Source organism: Aquarana catesbeiana, linkage group LG11, assembly GCF_042186555.1.
Source record: "Aquarana catesbeiana isolate 2022-GZ linkage group LG11, ASM4218655v1, whole genome shotgun sequence".
Classification (NCBI taxonomy): domain Eukaryota; kingdom Metazoa; phylum Chordata; class Amphibia; order Anura; family Ranidae; genus Aquarana; species Aquarana catesbeiana.
In genome coordinates this window covers 3,303,429-3,326,454 of record NC_133334.1, presented here as the reverse complement: position 1 = coordinate 3,326,454, position 23,026 = coordinate 3,303,429, and the positions used below count along the sequence as shown (strand labels likewise).

Sequence of the window (23,026 nt, the reverse complement as noted above, 5' to 3'; positions counted from 1 at the left end):
CGTGTCAGGGAAAACATTTGTCATTCTAAGTAATCCTACACATGAACAGTAAAGGTGAGCATACACTTTACAATCTGATTGTGCAGAAATTGTACAATCTCCCTTCAATTTACCAAAACTTTGTAATATGAGGACAAACCTAAGCAATTCATTATCCAATCAGGCAGGCCCCTGTACTAATCAGATTGTATAGTGAATGGTAAGCTGGCCATAGATGGATCAGTTTTTTCGATCAGTTAGTGTCTGATTGAAAACAACTGAGCCGATCCCCTCATCCACACAAGTGAGGTGGATGGAGGAATCCTCTCCACTGAGACATTGCATTGTAATAGTGTTCAGAATACATTGATTAGCGCTGCAGATCAAAGGAAACATTTTCCAACAAGCTGGTTTGAGAGAAGTTGATCATATTAGATCGACTTCTCTTTAGCGGGAATGGCCATAGATCAGGCATGTCCACAGTTCGGCCCGCGGGCCAATCACAAAAGATATATGCTGGCTGCCTTGGAGGGGGCGGGACGAGTGCCGTGCATACAGGAGAGGAGTATTTCCTGTTCACAAGGCGTCCTGTGTAAAAGGAAGTCACATCTCTTGCGCTGCCATTGGACAACTGTTATGTCTATCACAGGAGGCGGGACTTTCAATTAAAAGGTACCGTAGCTGAGAAAACAGGAGTTTCTCCTGTATGTCTGTTGGCGCTCGTCCCGCCCCCCTCCCTGTCTCCTCCGAGGCTGCAGATGGACATGAATCAGGCGGCACTGATAGCAATGGTGAGGCTGCATTCATGTCAATGGGGGTCCTGCATTCATGTCAATGGGGGTGCTGCATTCATGGCAATGGAGTGAGTGCTGCATTCATGTCAATTGGGGTGCTGCATTCATGTCAATGGGGGTGCTGCATTCATGTCAATGGGGGTGCTGCATTCATGTCAATGGGGGTGCTGCATTCATGTCAATGGGGGTGCTGCATTCATGTCAATGGGGGTGCTGCATTCATGTCAATGGGGGTGCTGCATTCATGTCAATGGGGGTGCTGCATTCATGCCAATGGGGGTGCTGCATTCATGCCAATGGGGGTGCTGCATTCATGCCAATGGGGGTGCTGCATTCATGTCAATGGGGGTGCTGCATTCATGTCAATGGGGGTGCTGCATTCATGTCAATGGGGGTGCTGCATTCATGTCATTTGTGAAGCTGCAGATGGGCACTGATTAGGCTGCATTGATGGGCACTGACCCTTATTTTGCTTCACAGTTCTTTATTTAAATTTTAAGATTTCTTCCTGAAACTGGCCTTTTAAAAGTGAAGGTGCGTGTTATACGCCGATAAATACGGTATATACAAACAACACGCCCCAGATCATCTCTTTACCACACACAGCCACAAAGGCAGGAGGATTCTTGTTGGACCGTGTATTAGTGCTCAGACGAACACACTAATGCCCTGTACACACGATCGGACTTTCCGGCGGAATATGTGCGATCGGAGCTTGTTGTCGGAAATTCGGACCGTGTGTGGGCTCCATTGGACTTTTTCCATCGGAATTTCCGACACACAAAGTTTGAGAGCAGGATATAAAATTTTCCGACAACAAAATCCAATCCTTTAAATTCCGATCGTGTGTACACAAATCCGACGGACAAAGTGCCACGCATGCTCAGAATAAATTAAGAGACGAAAGCTATTGGCTACTGCCCCATTAGTAGTCCCGACATATACGTGTTTTACGTCACCGCGTTCAGAACGATCGGATTTTCCGACAACTTTGTCTGACCAGAATGCTAATTTGTAGTCCTGTGAGCCTCCAGGTAATTGACCAAATCTGGTCTCCAAAATAGTATATCTTTGCAAATGATCAGCTGCTAACGTTACGCATGTCTCATAACCATGCAAAATAGTTAAACCAAATTGTACACACGCTGCGCTTATCAAAATAAAAAATAAGAAATTTCCACTAAAATATTAATAAAGTGATATTGTGCTTAACATATACAAAATCTATTAATAACTATTATTACTATACTATACGTTAATGTGCAATAAATTTCAATGAATGAATAAATAGGTAAAAGTGCTCCAATCAGCCTGTGTATTGCAAATAATCCACAAAGCTTGTGCAATTTTAAAACATTAATAGATAATTCAACACAAACATCCATGCGATTTAGTGTTGCATCCAAGCATATCAGTACTGCATCTATGCAATATGGTGTTAGTGCAATGTTCGAACAATAAAAACTTAAAAAATACAAAAAAACGCATCCATGCGATTTGGTGTTGCATCCATGTGATTCGTTGGGTTCAATATGGTTACGTTTAGCAGCGGAATTACCTGGTTATAGTATGCGGGATCTCTGACTATATGGCCCTTAATTAAAATATTCAGTAACCACACAGACATCGAACGGGGGTGACACTGAGGTAAGGAGTGAAAATATAGGGAAAGGTGTCACCCGGAATAGAGGATCTCTAGGTATACAGCACTGGAAGGTCTTATGTCCGTAGAAACACAGGCAAAAGGGCCGCCGACGAAAGGAGGTCTATTTGCATAATTGCGGAATATACTGTGTGGGAATGGGCTTCGGTCTGCAATATCTCAGACAAAATGGTTGCGGGCGGACGTTGGTCCGCAAAAACATAGGCACAATGGATGCCAATTACACAGGTGAGGAAGGGACACCGCACGCTATATAAAGGTGGGAGGCACAGCACGCTCCCGTAGACGTCCAATGACGAAACGCGTAGGACGTGGCCTAATCTGTGCTTCCCAAACAACATTGAACAGCTGATGGTTAACCGGAAAACTCTGTCTTTTTTGCTTACTACACGTTTTTAAATTGTGAGTACCGCTCTGCTTGTTTAAACAAACTCTTTTAAAAACAATCTTACACTATGGGCACCCCTTCTCTTTTTATATGATGCATCACGATACTGAGACTGCCAGGAATTGCCGCACAGTGGCATAGACTGTGATTGCCTGATACCCCAGCAGGGTTGAAGATAGCTGGTGAGTGTTCGCACATTAAGAGCACTGGATTTAAACGGCACTTCTTCACAATATCATCACCAGGAAAACTAAGAGCACGAATATTACACGAAAAAATCTTTTATGTGAAAGAAGGACTTTTATATAAATGCTTTTTCTTTGAACGTGTGCACTTTAATCAAATGATTTTGCACTTAAAGTTGAATATTTAAATCGACACCCCTTTGCCTTTCACTTTCCTTTTATTTCCCCATCCCCCATCCTGGTTTTGCGCATTCGCGAATATTTTATACATGATAAGCACTATGGTACATATGATCTAAACAGCTACATATTAAATGCGTTTTTTTGGGTTTTTTGGTTTTTTGGTTTTTCCACTTCACATTTTTTTCTTTTATCACGACTATTAACCTTACTTTCAAAGTGAAGTGAACACAGCACATTAACAGGACATCACGGGGTACTAAGAGGAACAGCGCCACACCCATCCCTCAAACTATCTAATCTAGCTGTCTCCATTTTATATGGTGACTGCATGTTGGGGGGCAGCAGTTCCAAACCTTTTATATAAAAAACTTACACTCATTTCCACTGCGCGGGTTTACTACTATATTCCCTATTTCCGCTGTCCAGGCAAGCAGAGGGGCAGAAAAGCTGTATGTATCTGGAATCATAGGAAAGCACTGATATGGATCATGCGCTCCACTGTCACTCAGGGACTTGTACAGTGCACTGTGCAGACAGGGGGCGGGTGTAGTGCTACGATCTAAAATACACACAGGAACAAAACTGATCTCTACCTACCCTGTGAGATTTGGCACTCGGCAGCACATTCTGTGCTGGGCGTGGTTACACTCGGCAGACAGCGCCCTCTTCTTCCAACGAAATCATTCCGCCCAGGGCAGCTGCCCGTCCCGCCCACCCCTAGTACTGGCCCTGGACACAGGATATAATGCCCACTAAAGGGGAATTTCCCACATCTGTGGCTTTTAAATTGCAAATAGTGTCTGTTTAAAAAATTCAATGGGTTTGTTAGCTCTCACGTGGATGCACTGAGCAAGCTTGATACTGAGCCATGGGGAGCAGAAAAGAACTGTCAAAACACCTGTGTAACAAGGTATTGTAACTTTATAAAGATGGAAGAGGATATAAAAAGATATCCAAAGCCTTGAATAAGCTAGTCAGTACTGTTCAATCACTTATTAAGAAGTGGAAAATTCAGGGATCTCTTGGTCAGGTAGACCAAGAAAAATTGCAGCCACAACTGCCAGAAGAATCATTCAGGATACAAAGAAAAACCCTCAGGTAACCCCAGGAGAAATAGAGGCCGCTTTAGAAAAAGACGGCGTGGGTGTTTTCAAGGGACACAAAACAATGATACTTGAAGAAGCTTGAGCTGCATGGTTGTTGTCAGAAAGAAGTCTTTACTGAGCCAATGCCACAATAAAGCCCAGTTACAATATGGCCGACAACATCTTGACACACCTCTCAGCTTCTGGCATGCTCTAATATGGAGTGACGAGACCAAAATAGCTTTATGGTCACAACCATAAGTGCTATGTTTGGAGAGGAAGAATACCATCCCCACTGTGAAGCATGTTATTGGCTCACTGATGTTTTGAGGTGGTTGAGCTCTAAAGGCATTGGGGGAATCTTGTGATAATTAATTAATAGCGAGATGAATGCAGCGTGTTATCAGAAAATACTGGCAAACACATTGCATTCTAGAGAAAGGCTGCGCATGGGACGGTCTTGGACTTTCCAGTATGACAATGACCCTAAGCACAAGGCCAAGCTGACCCTCCAGTGGTTCCAGCAGAAAAAGGTGAAGGTTCTGGTGTGGCCATCTCCCGACCTCCATATCATGGAGCTGCTCTGGGGAGATCTGACATGCGATTCCTGCAAAACGACCAAAGACTATGGAGGCATTGTGCCAAGATAAATGGGCAGCTCTACCACCTGCAAGAATTTGGGGCCTCATAGACAACTATTACAGAAGACTGACCAGTGTCATTGATGCTAAAGGGGGCAATACACAGTATGAAGAACTAAGTGAGTGCAGACTTTTGAACAGGGTGGGGGGGTTGACTTGTTGTCATGTTTTGTTTTATGATTGGCCCATTCTGTTACCACCTCCAGTCACAGAATAGGAATCCCAAAAGAATCACGAGAAATGGGTTTTGCTGCTTACTCCTACATCCCCTATATTCCCAATCCTCCAAAGGGGGGCACACTTTTTAGCACAATTGTAGAGGTGTCACATATTCGAGGATAGTTGGCACATTACATGAATGATAAGAAGAACATAAGAGCCTCGGATCTAATACAGATCATATCACAACGATATTTTCTTTCTCAGTACAACTAACTTTATTTTCTTTTTATAGGGGCTCTGAAGGTCACAATGAGGACTCCAGATGTGTCAGTACTGAGAGATAAGGATGCCACCATTCCCTGTGAGATACATGGGCTAAATACTGGCAGCGCCATTTCAATACTATGGAGCAGGATATCAGAGGATGGCACTCACCATGACGTGTATGAATACAATAATGGAGATGGGAAGGCATACAGACCGGGATCCTCCATGAAGCTGATGGAGATCCTGAATGGAAATGCAGAGCTGCACATCCCCCGGGTCCAGTTCTCTGATGAGGGAGAATACTTATGTACAGTGATAAATACTCCGGATAAAGCGGAGGGTAGAGCTACCCTACAGGTGTCAGGTGAGTGACATTGCCCCTCCCTTCCCCCATACTGTGTTATATGGCTCTGGGGTTGATTTACTAAGTGAGTTGAGAATCTTCACTCCATAAATTGTCCTTGTGTTCACTTCGAATTCTGCAATCATGTGCAGATTAAATAAATTATTTTCATAATTGGAAAATTGAAGTGACCTTAACTGGGTGAACACTCTCTCCTCCTTTAGTCAATCAGCCCTTATGAGGAACCTCTCCCAGATAATTCCTCCCTCTAGTGGTGGATGTGAGGTACTGAAGGGAGCCCAGTGACCACATCTATTGACTGGAGGGGTCTCCTGTGTCATTTCCATCTGATCCACCTTTACAATGGTTACTTCTTGGTATAATCTGTGCAGTCTGTGGATGTGATCTCCTGTATTTTCTGCAGATTAGAACAATAATGATTATTCTCTGTACAGCTCCTCCATCGGCGGAGGTGACACCAGGACATCCAACCATTGAGGTGGGAACAGAGAAGACGGTGATATGTGAAGTTCACAATTTCTATCCAAAAGATATTTCCATACGCTGGGGTCAATATCGTAAGGATTCTTCTGACTGTGAGGTCCTGGAGATCTGGACCTGTGTGAAGAAAGTGCTCAACAATTCAGACGGGACGTACAATGTGACAAGTCTACTGACCCTGAACCCCACGATAGAAGACAATGGGAACACCTTTTCCTGTATTATCAGTCACCGATCTCTGCAGACTTTACTGTCCAGGAATCTCACCCTCACAGTGACAGGTCAGTAATATCTCTCATTATTTTACATTACATAACCTAGAATTCATGGTAACTACTCTTCTGTCATATAGAAGGTGTGGTGTTTGGTTGAGTGAAGTGCCCGGACTCTAAACACCAAGATATGTCACTAGCACACCTCTGGCAAACAATTCACTCACACTGGTGCTACAACTAAGTAAGATATAATGTGCAGGCTCCTCCATACATGGGTGATTGGGGCACCCAACAATCCTAGAGTCTTATTACCAAGGGGGGGCAATTTATCTGCATACACCCCCGCTCCAAGCACTTCACAATGTCCTGATCATCAACATCCTTTTCAGGAGATGATCGCTATGAACCTATATGTTGGGTAGGTGAGGAGCGTTCTGTGTCTGTAATCTGGTCTTCCAGCTTCACACATTACCTCTCTTTATGGGCAGAGCACTTACTGACCCCTCATGTCAGCTATTGCCCACTTGTAAGAGGGGCTTTGTAATTAGCTAGGTGTTGGCGCCAAAGGCATAAGTCCTTGTCCCACTCCTCTTCTTGCTAGTAACAGTAACCCTCCTGCAGAGACTGAACCCTCCACTATAATGTGCCCACTCCATGCCAGAGGCCACCACATGACATTTCCAGCCCTTGATCTTTATATCCCCAAGGAAGGAATGTCCACACATGAAAAGGGTTGTGCACTTTGCTGGGGGTACTTGGAAAATGGCATGATAGTCACACTCTCCAGGGTCACTTGATAGTACATTATCAAACATATTTCGTTGACAGTCCATAGTAGTCACATGTAGAATCATTATGCAGCACTTTAAGCCATCTTCCCTCTGACAGTCTCTCCCTCCACCCAGGGTCATTAGTACTCACTGGATTGGGATCTCTGCAGTCACCTCCTCAATGGGTACATCTCTCCCAGGACCCTCCAGGGGGAAAGCTTCACTCCAGGGAACTCTTGACCTGGCCTAAAAGGCCTTCCGCATCCTTCCATAGCCCCCACCCTTATAAGGGTCGGCAAGTCCACAGCTGACTCATCTGGGTGCAGGTCTACCTCTCCTTGGCCTCCAGCCCTTTCCAGGGTCTCTACTTACCGCCTACATCTACATGGGTGTGGGGTGTTTTGTTTTTTTTTTTCCATAAAGATTTTATTCAGTTTAAAGACATACATAAACAGAACAAGTCCGGTACATACTTTTTATAACAAACTATATCTATAACATCAAAATGGTACTCTTTAAAGATACTTAGGGAGACATTCTGAGACATAGTGAACAAGAGCTGAACTTGTAATATACCAGTAGTGTGTGGGGGCAGAGGATCTCTTTCTCATTTTTTCACCTCCCCCCCCTCCCCCTCTGGATACCAACCAAATAAGGGGACAGATAAGTGGTTCATTCTTGACCAACAAATAATGCTATGTGCCTCGCAATAAGGCTACCCAGGTATGAAAAGGAGGGTACCATAACGTAGAATAAATCATGTATGTTCGTTTAGCATCTTATGAAGGAATATGTCCAGCAGCAGAAAAGGACAAGAAGAATAGAGAAAGAAAAGTACAAACAGAAGAGAGGACTAGGGGTAAAGAGACAGGGGGTGGGAGATAAGAGAGAGAGGGGAACCTATAGGGGGGAAAGAGCAAAAAAAAAAAGGGGGATATCAGAAGGCGACTTAAGTGGACCCACGCTCGCTCCCCCCCCCCAACCCCATCCCCCGATAACACATCAACCAGCTTAAAGAACATTTAATCACTCCGCGAAGTGTATTGCCGGTATCTCTCGGTGGTAGTGAAGTGTGACCAGCAGGCCCAAAGCATAGAGAATTTATGAACTCTGTCTTGTGTAATATGGATCAGTTCCTCCATCTCTTTAATATTTGAAATTTTTCAAATATCCATTCCCTGATCGTTGGGGCGCGAGTGGATTGCCACAGTTTGGGTATACAAAGTTTGGCCGCATTGACCATGTGCATGGCAAGGGATTTACAATAATCCCTTCTGGGAAGAGAGGTATGATGTAGGAGAAATTGGGCTGGGGTATTGTCTAAATTAAATGTTGTGACCTGTGTGATGATGCTGTGAACCTCCCTCCAAAATGGTTGAAGGATCTCACAATCCCACCACACGTGCAGCATGGTGCCTATCTCCGTGCCACACCTCCAACAAGTGTTAGGGATGGCAGGCGAGAACTTGTGTAACCGTGAGGGGGTTCTATACCATCTAGTAACCACTTTATAGCAGTTTTCTTGAATAGCCACATTTAGCGACCCTTTATGTGTGTAGTCATGAATAGCGTTCCAGTCTTCCGTAGTCAGTGGAATGTTTAGGTCTCTGGTCCAAGACAATTGTGAGAGGGTCGGGGTCTCGGTAGGTGTTTCCGATATCAGGGTGTGTAGGAGAGAAATTAAGTGTCTCTGCGGTATTTTAGGATGGCATAAGGTCTCGAATGGTGTGAGGTGTCTTGTCCATTTTGTTAGGGGAGCCTGAGTCTCCAAAAAGTGTCTAATCTGTCTATAGGTCCAAAAGGAGAAAGAGGAAGTTTTAGAAAGCGCCCTCAGTGTTTCTAGGGAGACTGGTTTTCCATTGGAGAAAAACTGCTGAGCCAACACGTCCTCAAAGGGCCATTCTTGTTTGAGAAAGATGTTAGATATCCCAGGTGGGAATTCTGGGTTTCCTCTAAGGGTCGTTAGAGGGCTTGGGGAAGATGTGGAATTGCCACTAAGCAAAGACTTCTTATGAGCTAAAACAGATGGATAAATTAGCGGGTGAGTTAAGCCTGGGTGTAACCAATTTTTGGAGGGGAGCCAAGGAAGAAGATGTAGCGGCCCAGAAACAAAGGCATCTTCAAGGAATACCCATGACTTGAGAGAGGCATGGATATTCCATTCCGCGATTCTTGTAAGATGGCAAGCCACGTAGTACTTATATAAATCAGGCAATCCTATCCCTCCCTTCGATTTGGCTAGCGTGAGGCGTGCGTATTTGATACGAGGAGGAGAGTTTCTCCAAAGAAAGACAGAGCAAGCCCTCCGATAGGTCGCGAAAAAAGATGCCGATAAAGAGATCGGGACTGCTTGCATTAAGTAAAGTAGACGAGGTAAGATGATCATCTTGATCAGGGCAGAGCGACCAAACCACGAAACATTTAAGCCTGACCACTCCTTTAAAAGTTTTTGGATCTGCATAATTGCCGGGTGATGATTAACGAGATAGAGATCAGATAGCCGGGTAGGAATTTGGATGCCCAGATATGTGATCGCATTCTTATCCCATCTAAAGGGGAACATATCTTGGCAGTGGGTCATTTCCTGAGAGGGGAGCGTGATATTTAGAGCATGGGACTTGGAGTAATTAATTTTCTGGTTAGAAATTTTCCCAAATGACTGTAAGTCTTTGAGGAGGTTCAGTAGGGAAATGCGAGGCATTTTTAGTGATAGGAGAATGTCATCAGCAAAAGCTGCTACCTTAAACTCCCTCTCCTTCACTGTTATCCCTTGTATGTTTGGATTATCTCTCAATCTATTGAGGCGGGGCTCTAAAGTCAAAATATAAATTAAAGGGGAGAGGGGGCATCCCTGGCGCGTGCCGTTGCTGATAGGGAAGGCGTTCGACAGGTGGCCATTAATCCTCACCGCTGCAGTGGGACCGGAGTATAGGGCCATTACATGTGATCGCATACGGCTTCCCAGCCCGATAGCTAGCAGGACTTCCCGCATATAGTCCCAAGCCACCCTGTCGAATGCCTTCTCAGCGTCTAATGAAAGGAGAAATCCCTGGGTCTTAGATGTTGTGAGCCAGTGGTGTAGATTCAACGTGCGGATGGTGTTATCTCTGGCTTCTCTGCCAGGGACGAATCCCACCTGGTCCAGAGAAATGAGATTGGGAATAATCTGTTGGCCAGGATTTTTGCGTATAATTTGACGTTAACATTTAAGAGTGATGTCGGTTTGTAATTTGCAACCAATTCTGGGTCCTTTCCCTCCTTAGGTATTACCGTTATGTGAGCCGCCAACATTCCCTTTGGTCTAGTCTGGGGGTCTGAAAAAGCGTTGAAGGTCTCTAAAAGTTTGGGCTTAAGGATATCAGCGAAGGCTTGATAATACTGGAGAGTAAAGCTGTCTGGGCCTGGGCTTTTGCCCGCTTTCATTTGTTTCAAGGCCGCCTCCAGTTCTACTGACGAGATACGATTCTCAAGGTCAAGAGTCTGTTGGGATGTGATTGGTTTCGGACTGTATTGAGAGAGAAAATCTTTGATAAGTTTAGAGCGTGTTTCAGGAGTGGTTTGAGTCAAGTGGTCGGTCTGCAGATTATAAAGGCCAGAGTAGAATTTCTCAAATTCCTTGGCTATTTCTTCATTCTTGGTCCGGAGAGTTCCCCCAGGGTCCCGGATGTGGTGAATTATAGATGAGCTTTTAGAATTTTGTATCGACCGAGCCAAAAGTCGGCCGCACTTGTTGCCCTGCTCATAGAAAACTCTCTGGCCAAGAATATATCTTCTTTTGACGCCTCTGTCCAACTCCTCCAACAGCTGGGTGCATGCGTGTGTTAAGTTTTGGAGAGTGGATTGTGCTTGTGTCAATTTGTGGGTTTTCTCTAGGGATTTGATTGTATTTAAAAGGAAATTAATAGTTTCTTGTTGTTGTTGTTTAGCTTTTGCGGCCAGTGAAATCAGTTCCCCTCTTATAACACATTTGTGGGCTTCCCAGATAGAGATTGGTGAAATCTGCGAGTTCAAGTTTTCAGAGAAATATTGTCGGAGTCTCGTGTGAACGTGATCTAAAACGACTGCATCCTTAAGTAGAGAAGGATTCAGTCTCCAGATCTTAGTTCTGAAATCTGTATCAGGGAAGGATAGAGTGAGTGTTACCGGGTGGTGGTCAGAAAGGAACATGGGTTCTATAGTGGACTGATGAAGGGCGGGCAAGTCAGTCTGGGAGATAAAAAATAATCGATCCTAGAGTATTTCTGGTGTGGGGCTGAGTAAAATGTATAGTCCTTGACCGAGGGATACAAGGTACGCCAAGCATCATGGAGAGCTAATTTATGGAGCTGCGTTTTAATTTGTCTTAGTGCTCTGTATGTTAGGGTAGATGTACCCGAGGAGGAGTCTAATATCGGGTGCAGGGGAACATTAAAATCCCCTCCCAACACAACCAATCCTCTCCGAAAAGAGGTTAGGAGTTCACATATCTTCCTAAAAAATGCCACTTGATGGTCATTTGGGCAAAAAATGTTGGCTAGGGTGATAGGTTTGGAAGCGTAAGTCCCCTTAAGAAAAATAAATCTGCCTTCTGGGTCTATGAGAGAGCCTGTTAGGTGAAAGTTAGCATTTTTAGCGACAAGTATCGAGACTCCTTTGGTTTTGGCCTCAGGATTCGTAGCGTGCACTGCTGTGCGGTATATGTGGTTGGAAAGTTTAGGGGTGGCATCCAAGCGAAAGTGGGTCTCTTGTAAAAAAAATAAAGTGTGCTTTGTGTTTGGTGAGAGACGTTAGGACTTGCAACCTTTTTTCCGGTTGATTTAGGGCCTTAACATTAAGGGAGATACATTTCAACGTCAGGGAACATGTAGCTGCTGTTTTTGAATTCATAGTTAAGTTGAATCAGGTTAATTAATCTACCACCGCTATCTTGGGGTTTAAAAACTTCCGGGGGAGGGGTCCGGGGAGCCCGCGAGGGTCCAGTCAGAAAGGGTGATTTGTGGAGCCGTCCACTGAGAGAAAATTAAAGTAAGACACCAGGGGCAAGGGACAGAGCGGGTAATGGGGCGAGCAGGGGAAATGAGGAGAGAAAAAGGAGAGAGGGAAAAAAAAAAAAAAAACAGAAATAAAAATAGGGTAGAGGGAGGGAGGGGGGAGACTTAGAGTAAGAGAAAGAAGAGGGAAAAAGCACAGATAGAAGGGTAAGTCAAACCAGAGGTGGATATAGAGTATCTATTCCACCTGGAGAGGGAAAATCTGGGGTGTCAGCTGAAGTCCACAGTTGGACTGCTGTGTGGGGGTGAAAGGATGAACGGAAACCACAGGTCGTCTGCGAACCAGGAACCTAATATGTTAGTCTTAAGAGTATGTATAGAGAGCCTACTACATAGCAGGAATTATAGCATAAGTGAGCCAGAATTCAACGTGTTGTATATCAAAGTTAATAACTCATAACAATAAAAAATCCTATAAAACAACAGTAACGGTCAGATCAAGCAATCTGTGTTGAGCATGATTGCCATGAATCGCCATAGTGGTATCTAATGCCAAAGTTAAAGTACATCTTAAATTTCACATTAATATTAATATTGCTCCTTTCTTACCACCCCAGTCCACATTAGTAATTTAAGCTAAATTCTTGGGGGGGAAAAATTGTGGAAGGGGATGAGGGGCGGGGGGGGGGGGGTGGGAGTGAGGGGGAAGGAGGGGGAGGGCAAGGGGGGGAAGGAGGGGGAGGGTGGGGAAGGGTGGGGAAAAAAAGGGGGAAGGTGGGGGGAAAAGGAGGAAAGGGTGGATGGTGAACTGGGGGGGGTAGGGAGGCATCTAGTTTTGTTAAAAGGTTGAGATTTTAATTTTCGTTCAGCCCTAGGATCCCATTCAGACCCATAGGGCAATCGAAAACTCGCCGCCTGAGCTTAAAGAGCTTCACGGCGATTCTCTGGACCCAATATCAAAACGCCAGGGTCACTTCCTGCCCCAATATTAGCCTAGGCTGAGGAACAACGTCTGCATAGGTACATATCTGATGTCGTCAGTCACGGTCGTAGTAAACCCTAGGGGATAAGACAAAAACTAAGTTTGTTCCTTGAAGGGAGCCTGTGTAGGAGAAGGAAGGGCCATAGGTTTGCTTTCACACATCACTTCTTCACTTCTTCTGCTTCTTCCTCTACAGTACTAAGAGGATCATGGTCCAGGAGTTCTGTTGTGTGTGCCAAACAAACACACGGTGCTATATTCGTAGCAGCATCGCGTCCAAAACGCCCAATGAGTGTGGAACACAGGTTAGGGGTCCTAAGGGAGCATCAGATCGGTGTAACATAAGGAACAGACCCGGGGGTCAGAGGTTTAAGTTTCCCTTAGCGAGTAATGATGCAGGTACGATGTCTCTGGAGTGAAAGTCATACTCACAGGCGGCGATCCATGGCAATGTCGTAAAGTGTGACTCATGCTTCCTGCGGAGCCCTTCTCCCTGGAGGTGAAGCGGGGGAACTTGGTCCTTGCTGGTACAAATCTCGGCGAGACGATCTTGGGGTTGGAGAAGATCTATCTGTTCTGTGTCTGCGCGATCTCTGTCGTTGTGCTTTTAGGAGAGGGGTTGAGCGATACCGGGAGCCAAGGTTCAGCTGGGAAATAGAAAGAGCCCCACTCCGGCAGTTCAATGTTAGGGAGATCAAGTTGTTCGCAAAAACTTTGTAGATCTTCCGAAGTAAAGCAGAGCGTCCCCTGGCGGACGCAGATAGGACGAAGGGGAACTTTCATCGATATTGGAAGTTTCGGGTACGGAGAGCATCCAGCAGGGGGCACAGAGCTCTCCTGTTTTGTAGAGTTATCTGGGACAAGTCCTGAAACAGTTTAATTTCTGCGCCATTATGGAGAATGCGGCCTTTCTCCCTGGCTTTGCGGAGAATCTCCTCCTTAAGTGGAAAGTTTACAACACAGCAGATTATGTCCCTTGGTGGTTCATATTCACGGTGTTGAGGGCGTAGAGCCCGATGTGCCCTTTCCATTTCAATCGGTGAATCCGCGGGGCGATCTATCAAATCATTAAAGATTGTGCAGATTGTTTGTTGGATCGAGCCCGGATCTGTGCTTTCAGGGACACCCCTTACCCTGATATTATGCCTCCTGCCTCGGTTATCGAGGTCTTCGATGTGTCTGTGTAGGTCATACATGTGGGAGAGCTGTGCATCGTATGTGTGTTGGACCTGTCGAATGGCGGCAGCATGGGTCACGGTGGTTTGCTCGACATCCTCTATTCGGTGTGCCATTACCTGTAGGTCTGACTTTAGATCAGCAATCGCTGCTGTGACATCTTTATATCTGAGGCCACCTTCTCTAGGTCGAATAGGCTGGGGGTTTGTGTACTCCCCTTCATATCTCCGTGCTGGGAATTAGGCGAGGCCGGGGATTGGGCCTGTGCGGCCGCATGGAGTGATTGCTTTTGGGTCCGGAATAGCTCTGGTATGTTTCTGCTAAGCTGGGTACTTGGATCCATGGCTGTGCGGGTTGCCGAGGAGCTCCGGGTGGATCTATTCATAGTGGCTCACAAACGTAGGCAGTCTATTAGGCGAGGTTCGGTTCCCGGGTCGCAAGAGCTCACAGCTTATGCTGCCATCTCGGTCTCCGGCCAGGCCACGCCCCGGGTGTGGGGTGTTTATCTCCCATGCCCCTGCTGCATGCAGGCTCCTCCCAACCTGCCTTGTATTAGGGTACTGACTCACCCATGACATCACTACAGGTACAGGAGGGCATTAACTAAAAGGGACCTAGCTCCTGATTACACTGTATTCTGTAGGCAGAAACTATTCTGAAACAGAGCCACCAAGTGGCAGACTAGCTAACTGCACCTAACTACAATCTTCCCACTCCCTGGTGGCAGCTGGTCATAGGCGCTCATCTCTTCAGTCTGTACACATCTTCCAGCCTATCACACATTACCTTCTCTCATAGGTAGAACATTTACTAACCCCTGATATCAAGTATTGGCCAGCTTCTCCTCCATAGTAGCAGCCGGTCATAGGTCTACATCTCCCGCTTCTGTCCTCTTACACATTGCACTCTCTCACTTGCACAGGCAGGTAAGCAGCATTGGTGTCACATCAGGTGGGGTCAGGTGGGTAGATCTTTGGTAATAACTCTCAGTTCCAATACAATCAGACATTAATAATTAAGGTTTTTGGGTTTGGAAATGTTTCTACTTTCTGATCATGTTTTGTTCTTCATTATTACAGAGAGAGCCGATAACTCCGGAGCTGTTATCACCGCTGTGGTCATCACAATTCTGGCCGTGTCATTTCTGGGTTTATTGGGTTTCTTCTACATCATAGTTCTAAAGAAAGGTAAGGAGTGTGCACTGTCTGTTCATCATCAGATTCTGATTGGTGGGTTGTACTGTTTGTGTCGGGATTGTTCCAGGAAATAAGCAATCAGCTGATCATATGTTGTAAGAGCCGACAGTCATTGTGGATGTTTCCTTTATAATAGTGACCTTGCTGGGGTTCCATAGTGATCGTATGTCTCCATCTGATGGAATCCAGCTAACAATATCATTATCTTTATGGTGCCCAAAGCACCTCCATAGAGGCTCATACCCGGCCTCGGATATATCCAATATCTGAGACATCCCATTTCTTTGTACTTCCATGGATATAATATTCAGTACTATAGGACATTCATTAGAGAGATTTTCCACCTTATGGTGATTTTTTATTTATAAGTTTTTTTGATAAATTTTGATAAATCCTTAGCCTAGTCCTGGGATTGATCACCTGGTAAATGTTATAATTCATACGATGATTTCCTCTTGCAGATCCTCCTATTCTCTCTAAGATTACCGGGAACGATGAGCTGACTGACATGAACAGGACGACTCTGACTTGTCAGATTATGGACTTCAAACCCAACGACATAGAAATCTCTGTGTATATGAGAAGATCCGGGGAGGAGGTGATAAGGACCATCTATCCCTGGAGGTCTGGAGGTCACCTCACTCCGGTCAGGATAAGTAGAGATGATGGAGGAGGGGATGAAGATGTTGTAGATATGGAGGAGGGGAGACAACTGATGAATGGATCTGCAGGACATGAGGACATCCCTCTACAGCTGGAGGTGACTCCTGTTATCAGTAAGAAGAATCTTGGTAAATTCATCTGTCAGTGTTCTCTCCAGATAACTCCCAGTTATGACCTGGATAATGGAGCGGAATTATCTGTCCATGTAAATCACCCGGCACTGAAATCTCCGGTCTCAGTACACAGGATACTCAACGTCATTGGAGGTGAGACTCTTCTCTTCTACATGAAATGGTTCAGAGCATTACTTGGAGCATTACCTCCTAGAGGGCAGTAGTGGGTTCTATTGGGGTAGAAATGTACTTATTATCATTGGGACATTTCTAACTTGTTGGGGACCTCCCAGTGAAAAGGACCCCCTCCTTTGTAGCAATACATAGAAGAGGGAATCATGGGAAGTGCCACATGACCTGGCAAAACCATTTGCACATACTGCCCACTGTCATACCCTCCACACTCCTCTCCTGTAATACCACCCACTGTCATATCCTCCACACTCCTCTCCTTTACATAGTGCTCACTGTCATATCCTCCACACTCCTCTCCTTTACATAGTGCTCACTGTCATATCCTCCACACTCCTCTCCTGTACATACCGCTCACTGTCATACCCTCCACACTCCTCTCCTGTACATACCGCCCACTGTCATATCCTCCACACTCCTCTCCTGTACATACCGCTCACTGTCATATCCTCCACACTCCTCTCCCGTACATACCTGCCACTGTCATACCCTCCACACTCCTCTCCTGTACATACCGCTCACTGTCATATCCTCCACACTCCTCTCTTGTACATATCACCCCCTGTCATACCCTCCACACTCCTCTCCTGTACATACCGCTCACTGTCATACCCTCCACACTCCTCTCCTGTACATACTGCCCACTGTCATATCCTCCACACTCCTCTCCTGTACATACCGCCCACTGTCATACCCTCCACACTCCTCTCCTGTACATACCACCCACTGTCATACCCTCCACACTCCTCTCCTGTACATACCACCCACTGTCATACCCTCCACACTCCTCTCCTGTACATACTGCCCACTGTCATACCCTCCACACTCCTCTCCTGTACATACTGCCCACTGTCATATCCTCCACACTCCTCTCCTGTACATACCACCCACTGTCATGCCCTCCATACTCCTCTCCTGTACATACCACCCACTCCTGTACATACTGCCCACTGTCATACCCTCCACACTCCTCTCCTGTACATACTGCCCACTGTCATATCCTCCACACTCCTCTCCTGTACATACCGCTCACTGTCATATCCTCCACACTCCTCTCCTGTACATACCGCTCACTGTCATATCCTCCACACTCCTCTCCTGTACATACCACTCACTGTCATACCCTCCACACTCCTCTCCTGTACATACCGCCCACTGTCATATCCTCCACACTCCTCTCCTGTACATACCGCCCACTGTCATACCCTTCACACTCCTCTCCTGTACATACCGCCCACTGTCATACCCTCCACACTCCTCTCCTGTACATACTGCCCACTGTCATATCCTCCACACTCCTCTCCTGTACATACCGCCCACTGTCATATCCTCCACACTCCTCTCCTGTACATACTGCCCACTGTCATACCCTCCACACTCCTCTCCTGTACATACCACCCACTGTCATATCCTCCACACTCCTCTCCTGTACATACTGCCCACTGTCATATCCTCCACACTCCTCTCCTGTACATACTGCCCACTGTCATATCCTCCACACTCCTCTCCTGTACATACCGCCCACTGTCATATCCTCCACACTCCTCTCCTGTACATACCGCCCACTGTCATATCCTCCACACTCCTCTCCTGTACATACCGCCCACTGTCATATCCTCCACACTCCTCTACTGTACATACCGCTCACTGTCATACCCTCCACACTCCTCTCCTGTACATACCGCTCACTGTCATACCCTCCACACTCCACTCCTGTACATACCGCTCATTGCATATCCTCCACACTCCTCTCCTGTACATACCGCTCACTGTCATACCCTCCACACTCCTCTCCTGTACATACCACCCACTGTCATACCCTCCACACTCCTCTCCTGTACATACCGCTCACTGTCATACCCTCCACACTCCTCTCCTGTACATACCGCTCACTGTCATACCCTCCACACTCCACTCCTGTACATACCGCTCATTGCATATCCTCCACACTCCTCTCCTGTACATACCACCCACTGTCATACCCTCCACACTCCTCTCCTGTACATACCACCCACTGTCATATCCTCCACACTCCTCTCCTGTACATACCACCCACTGTCATATCCTCCACACTCCTCTCCTGTACATACCGCTCACTGTCATATCCTCCACACTCCTCTCCTGTACATACCTCCCACTGTCATATCCTCCACACTCCTCTCCTGTACATACCACCCACTGTCATATCCTCCACACTCCTCTCCTGTACATACCACCCACTGTCATATCCTCCACACTCCTCTCCTGTACATACCACTCACTGTCATATCCTCCACACTCCTCTCCTGTACATACCGCCCACTGTCATATCCTCCACACTCCTCTCCTGTACATACCACCCACTGTCATATCCTCCACACAGCCTCACCAGTGCCCATCAGCGCAGCCTTTCCAGTGAATGGGGAGAGAGGAAAGCCTCACAGAGTGTAGTGACTTCCATCATAGGAGCCGGTCCAGGGGGCAGGACTTGGTATGTCACTCGGCAACACCAGGTAAGCGGAAGATATAAACCGGCGGTGCTCGCCCCTTCTTCCCTTCAGAGGCAGCCCGGCGTGCATCACCGCCTAGGATCAGTCCTGCAAAGCGGCTCCAGGGCATGCAGCCAACAGCCCTGAGTTCCCAGCCAACCCCAGGCCTTGGGACTCGGCTAATAATTGTCACTGATAATATGAGACCCTGGGCTTTTTGGGGGCCCACTTGGGGCTATAGCCTGGGTCAGCCCCCCCTTTTGACGCCATTGTTTATTGTAGTTCATTTGCAGCCACTTGATGTCTATGTACACTCCAGGTGATGGCTGCTTGGCATTCCTCAGAGCGGGTTTCCTTATGGTGACAACAATGGACTATGTTTGTGTAATGTGTGTTATAATGGCCACTTGCCAGTTTCCATCAGAAGCCTTTATAACAGGGAGACAATGATGCAGCAAAACTGGGAGAAAGTGTCAGAGCATTGTCACCCTATAACAGGAAGTGTCTAAATTAGGATCTTCATGGCAGGATCACCAGGAAAACTACTTCTGAATTGGCATGAGCATCTTAAAATGTATGTAAACCCGATTCATGAAATTTTTGAGCTGGGCACATATATCTGCAGTGTTGTCTTATCTCTCTTCAACACACTAAATCCTGTTGCTTTCTCCTGCTCCGTTCTTCTGTTATCAGCATGATAACTTCTGACAAGTACTCCAACAACTGTGATAAAACCAGGCTGAGATTTGTGTCAGGGTAGGTGCTATAAATAGATTAACAGAGAGCTGGTCTATTCACAGCACAGCTCTGCAAGTCTCTGCCTATGTGGAGGGGGGGAGGGTGTGCCTTTCCTCCAATCAGCTGTCTCCCAGTGTTTGAAAAGAATCCACACTCACGGGTGAATCAGGAAGAGAAAATTCTAACACAATGTGCACTTTCTAAACCGGGGGTCAGCAACCTGTAGATCGCAGACAGGTGACTGGTAGATCACGGTCTGGGCTTGCTGACCCACCATTCCAGAGCATCAAAGAATGCAATGCAGAGGGACTATTTGTAAAGTTGGAGGTGTAATGAGTCGCATAAGCCGATGCCTCCTCTGTAGTGCCGGCTCCTGTCCCATGGGGAGTGATACCAATTGCACTCCTCCTATCCTGGCTAGAGGTCTCCAGAGTGGTGCCAGCAGCAGGAAAGAAGAGATCTTCAGGTCAGTGTGAAGCAATAGAGAAAAAAAAACCTGAGGGTCACGAGAAGACCACCCAGCCATGTAGTTGTAAAATGAGAACCAACTGCTGTTTTTAGAAAATATGCAAAAAGACTTTATTGATATAACAAAATTTAAACATTATTGAATATTGCAAATTTTCGATCAACTGACCGACACCCTTCCAAACAGCCAATTAAAAATTGGGACAACGTTGTCACATTACACAAATAAAATGCACACCACACATATAACCGGGCCCAGGACCACACACATATCTGCAGATTGTTAGACAGACTATGACACAGTGAATGTTGATTCAGGGCTGTAACAGCCCAAGCAGACAGGACCATCATCAAGAGACCTAATCAGGCTTCAATTGGAGCACCGATTCAACTGAATACCAACTAATGTACAGTGATCTACCTGTAAGTGGATGTTTCAGCCATAAATCACCACTAGTGGATGGGAACTTAGTCCAGCAACAGACATTGATAACCACAATTAGAAACTAATGGGGGCACTAATGGCCATATGGTCTATGGTTCAAATTTGACAGCTGTGTCAATGGAAATGGTTCTCCCAAGGCTGTGGATAATGGTAAGAGATAAAACCTCTCTATGGGAAAATGTAAGCGTAATGATGAGACACCTCGTGTTGTCACACTAAATATGAAGACCACCAGGCTAGAGTCATTATAGCACTATTAATATATTCCTTGCTATGAGATAACACTTAACAGGGTGTCCATATACCCGGCTCATTCACCACTATAGTGGCATATGGAAAATAATGTTAATCGTCCTGAGACACCAATCTTATTATTGACTTTCTCCTTATGCCCTGTACACACGACCGGTTTTGCCGCCGGAATAAACTCTGTCGGTTTTTTTGACAGAGTTTCGACGGAATTCCGCTCAAGCTGTCTTACATACACACGATCACACCAAATTCCGACCGTCCAGAACGCAGTGATGTACAACACGTACAACGGGACTAGAAAAAGGAAGTTCAATAGCCAGTAGCCAATAACTCCCGTCTCGTACTTGCTTCAGAGCATGCGTCATTTTTGGTCCGTCAGAACAGCATACAGACGAGCGGTTTTACCGATAGTAATTAGTTCAGTCGGAAAAATTTAAAACATGTTCTCTATCTAAGTCCGTCGGAATTTTCGACGGGAAAAGTCCGATGGGGACTACACACGGTCGGAATATACAATGAAAAGCTCCCATCAGACTCTTTCTGACGGAAATTATGCTCGTGTGTATGTGGCATTAGTCCTGCGGTATTACCACCGTAATGAATAGCGGTCTTAAGGGGAGAAAATAGCAAACCGCCTCCGTAACATTCACCTAGAGCGGCAGTTGATATGGGGTTTTAATGGAACATCCCGGTTAGAACAAGGGATAGATATATCTATTCCCACAGTGTGGAGAGAACTTGGTCCTTCGTGCAGCGGAGATTGAAGATTGAATCTTGAAATTGAAGATTGACCGAGGGCTCTCACCGGTCCCGTTAGTTGCACATGATTAGCTGGACATCTCCATAGCTCCCAATCACTCCCTGTGACATTGCGGTCCAGTCCATTTCAGTGTGAAGCAATACACTGGGCATAATAGTATGAGGCTGCTTTCACACTGATGTTCTGCGTTCTAAACCCATAATTGCCGTGCAACTCATGTGATTGCAACACAATAGTGCGGCAATTAGAGGTTTCAATCAGGTGTGAGGAGGTGACACTGTGCCTGGTGATCTTTGACTTCTCTCATGTTGTTCAAGTGGATCTTCACCCAGGGCCGTCTTTAATATTGATTGGACCCTGGGCAAAAATTTCATTGCCCCCCCCCCCCCAGCTAGACTCAAAACGAGGAGTTTACTGCAACAGAAATCAGGTAGTGATTGTGATTGGTTGCTGGAGGTTACAGCACATCATTTCCGCTTGCTGATTGGTTGCTAGAGGTTACAAAACATCATTACTGCTCATTAATTGGTTTCTAGAGGTTACTGCAAATCATTATTGCTCACTGATTGGTTGCTAGTGGTTACTGCACATCATAACCTCTGCATCAAATTTCGGGTGTGGCCAAACTGCACTAGCATTGAGGGGTGCACTATGCACAGAGTGCAGGGTTGAGGGGTGCACTACATAAAGAGTGCATAGTTGAAAGGTGTGCTACATACAGGGTTGAAGGGTGCACTATGTACAGAATGCAGCGTTCAGGGGTATGCTAGGTATAGAGTGCAGGGATGCGCTATTTACAGAGTGCAGGGTTGGGGGGAGTGTGTTTGGTGCAGAGTGCAAGGTTGAGGGGTGCGCTATGTGCAGAATTCTGCGTTGAGGGGTACTCTACGTGCAGTGTTGAGGGGCACACTATGTGCAGGGTTCATGGGTGCGCTACATAGAGTGCAGTGTTCAGGGGTGAGCTATGTACAGAGTGCAGGGTTAAGAGGTGCACTAGGTGCAGGGGTGAGGTGGGTGCAGGGGGTGAGGCGTAGGTGCAGGGGGTGAGGCGTAAGTGCAGGGGGTGAGGGGTGGGTGCTGAGTGCAGGGGGTGAGGCGTGGATGCAGGGGGTGAGGGGTGAGGGGTGGGTGCAGAGTGCAGGGAGTGAGGGGTGAGTGCAGAGTGCAGGGGGTGAGTGCAGATTGCAGGGGGTGAGGCATGGGTGCAGAGTACAGTGGGTGCAGAGTGCAGGGGGTGAGGTGTGGATGCAGGGGGTGAGGTGTGGATGTAGGGGGTGAGGTGGGTGCAGGGGGTGAGGTGGGTGCAGAGTGCAGGGGGTGAGGTGGGTGCAGAGTGCAGGGGGTGAGGGGTGGGTGCAGGGGGTGAGTGCAGAGGGTGAGGGGTGAGTGCAGGGGGTGAGGGGTGGTTGCAGAGTGCAGGGGGTGAG

General features: G+C 46.5%; 1 protein-coding gene across 1 annotated transcript in view; it reads left to right on the top strand.

Annotated features, from left to right (window-relative positions):
• The window catches only part of LOC141111805 (uncharacterized), a 105,911-nt gene that overhangs the window by 29,753 nt on the left and 53,132 nt on the right, over positions 1 to 23,026 (top strand). The window contains exons 2-5 of the mRNA XM_073603948.1: positions 5,373 to 5,711; positions 6,146 to 6,472; positions 15,384 to 15,491; positions 15,962 to 16,429. Coding sequence (XP_073460049.1) covers positions 5,373 to 5,711; positions 6,146 to 6,472; positions 15,384 to 15,491; positions 15,962 to 16,429 — 1,242 coding nt within the window. The remainder of the gene's footprint in view (positions 1 to 5,372; positions 5,712 to 6,145; positions 6,473 to 15,383; positions 15,492 to 15,961; positions 16,430 to 23,026) is intronic.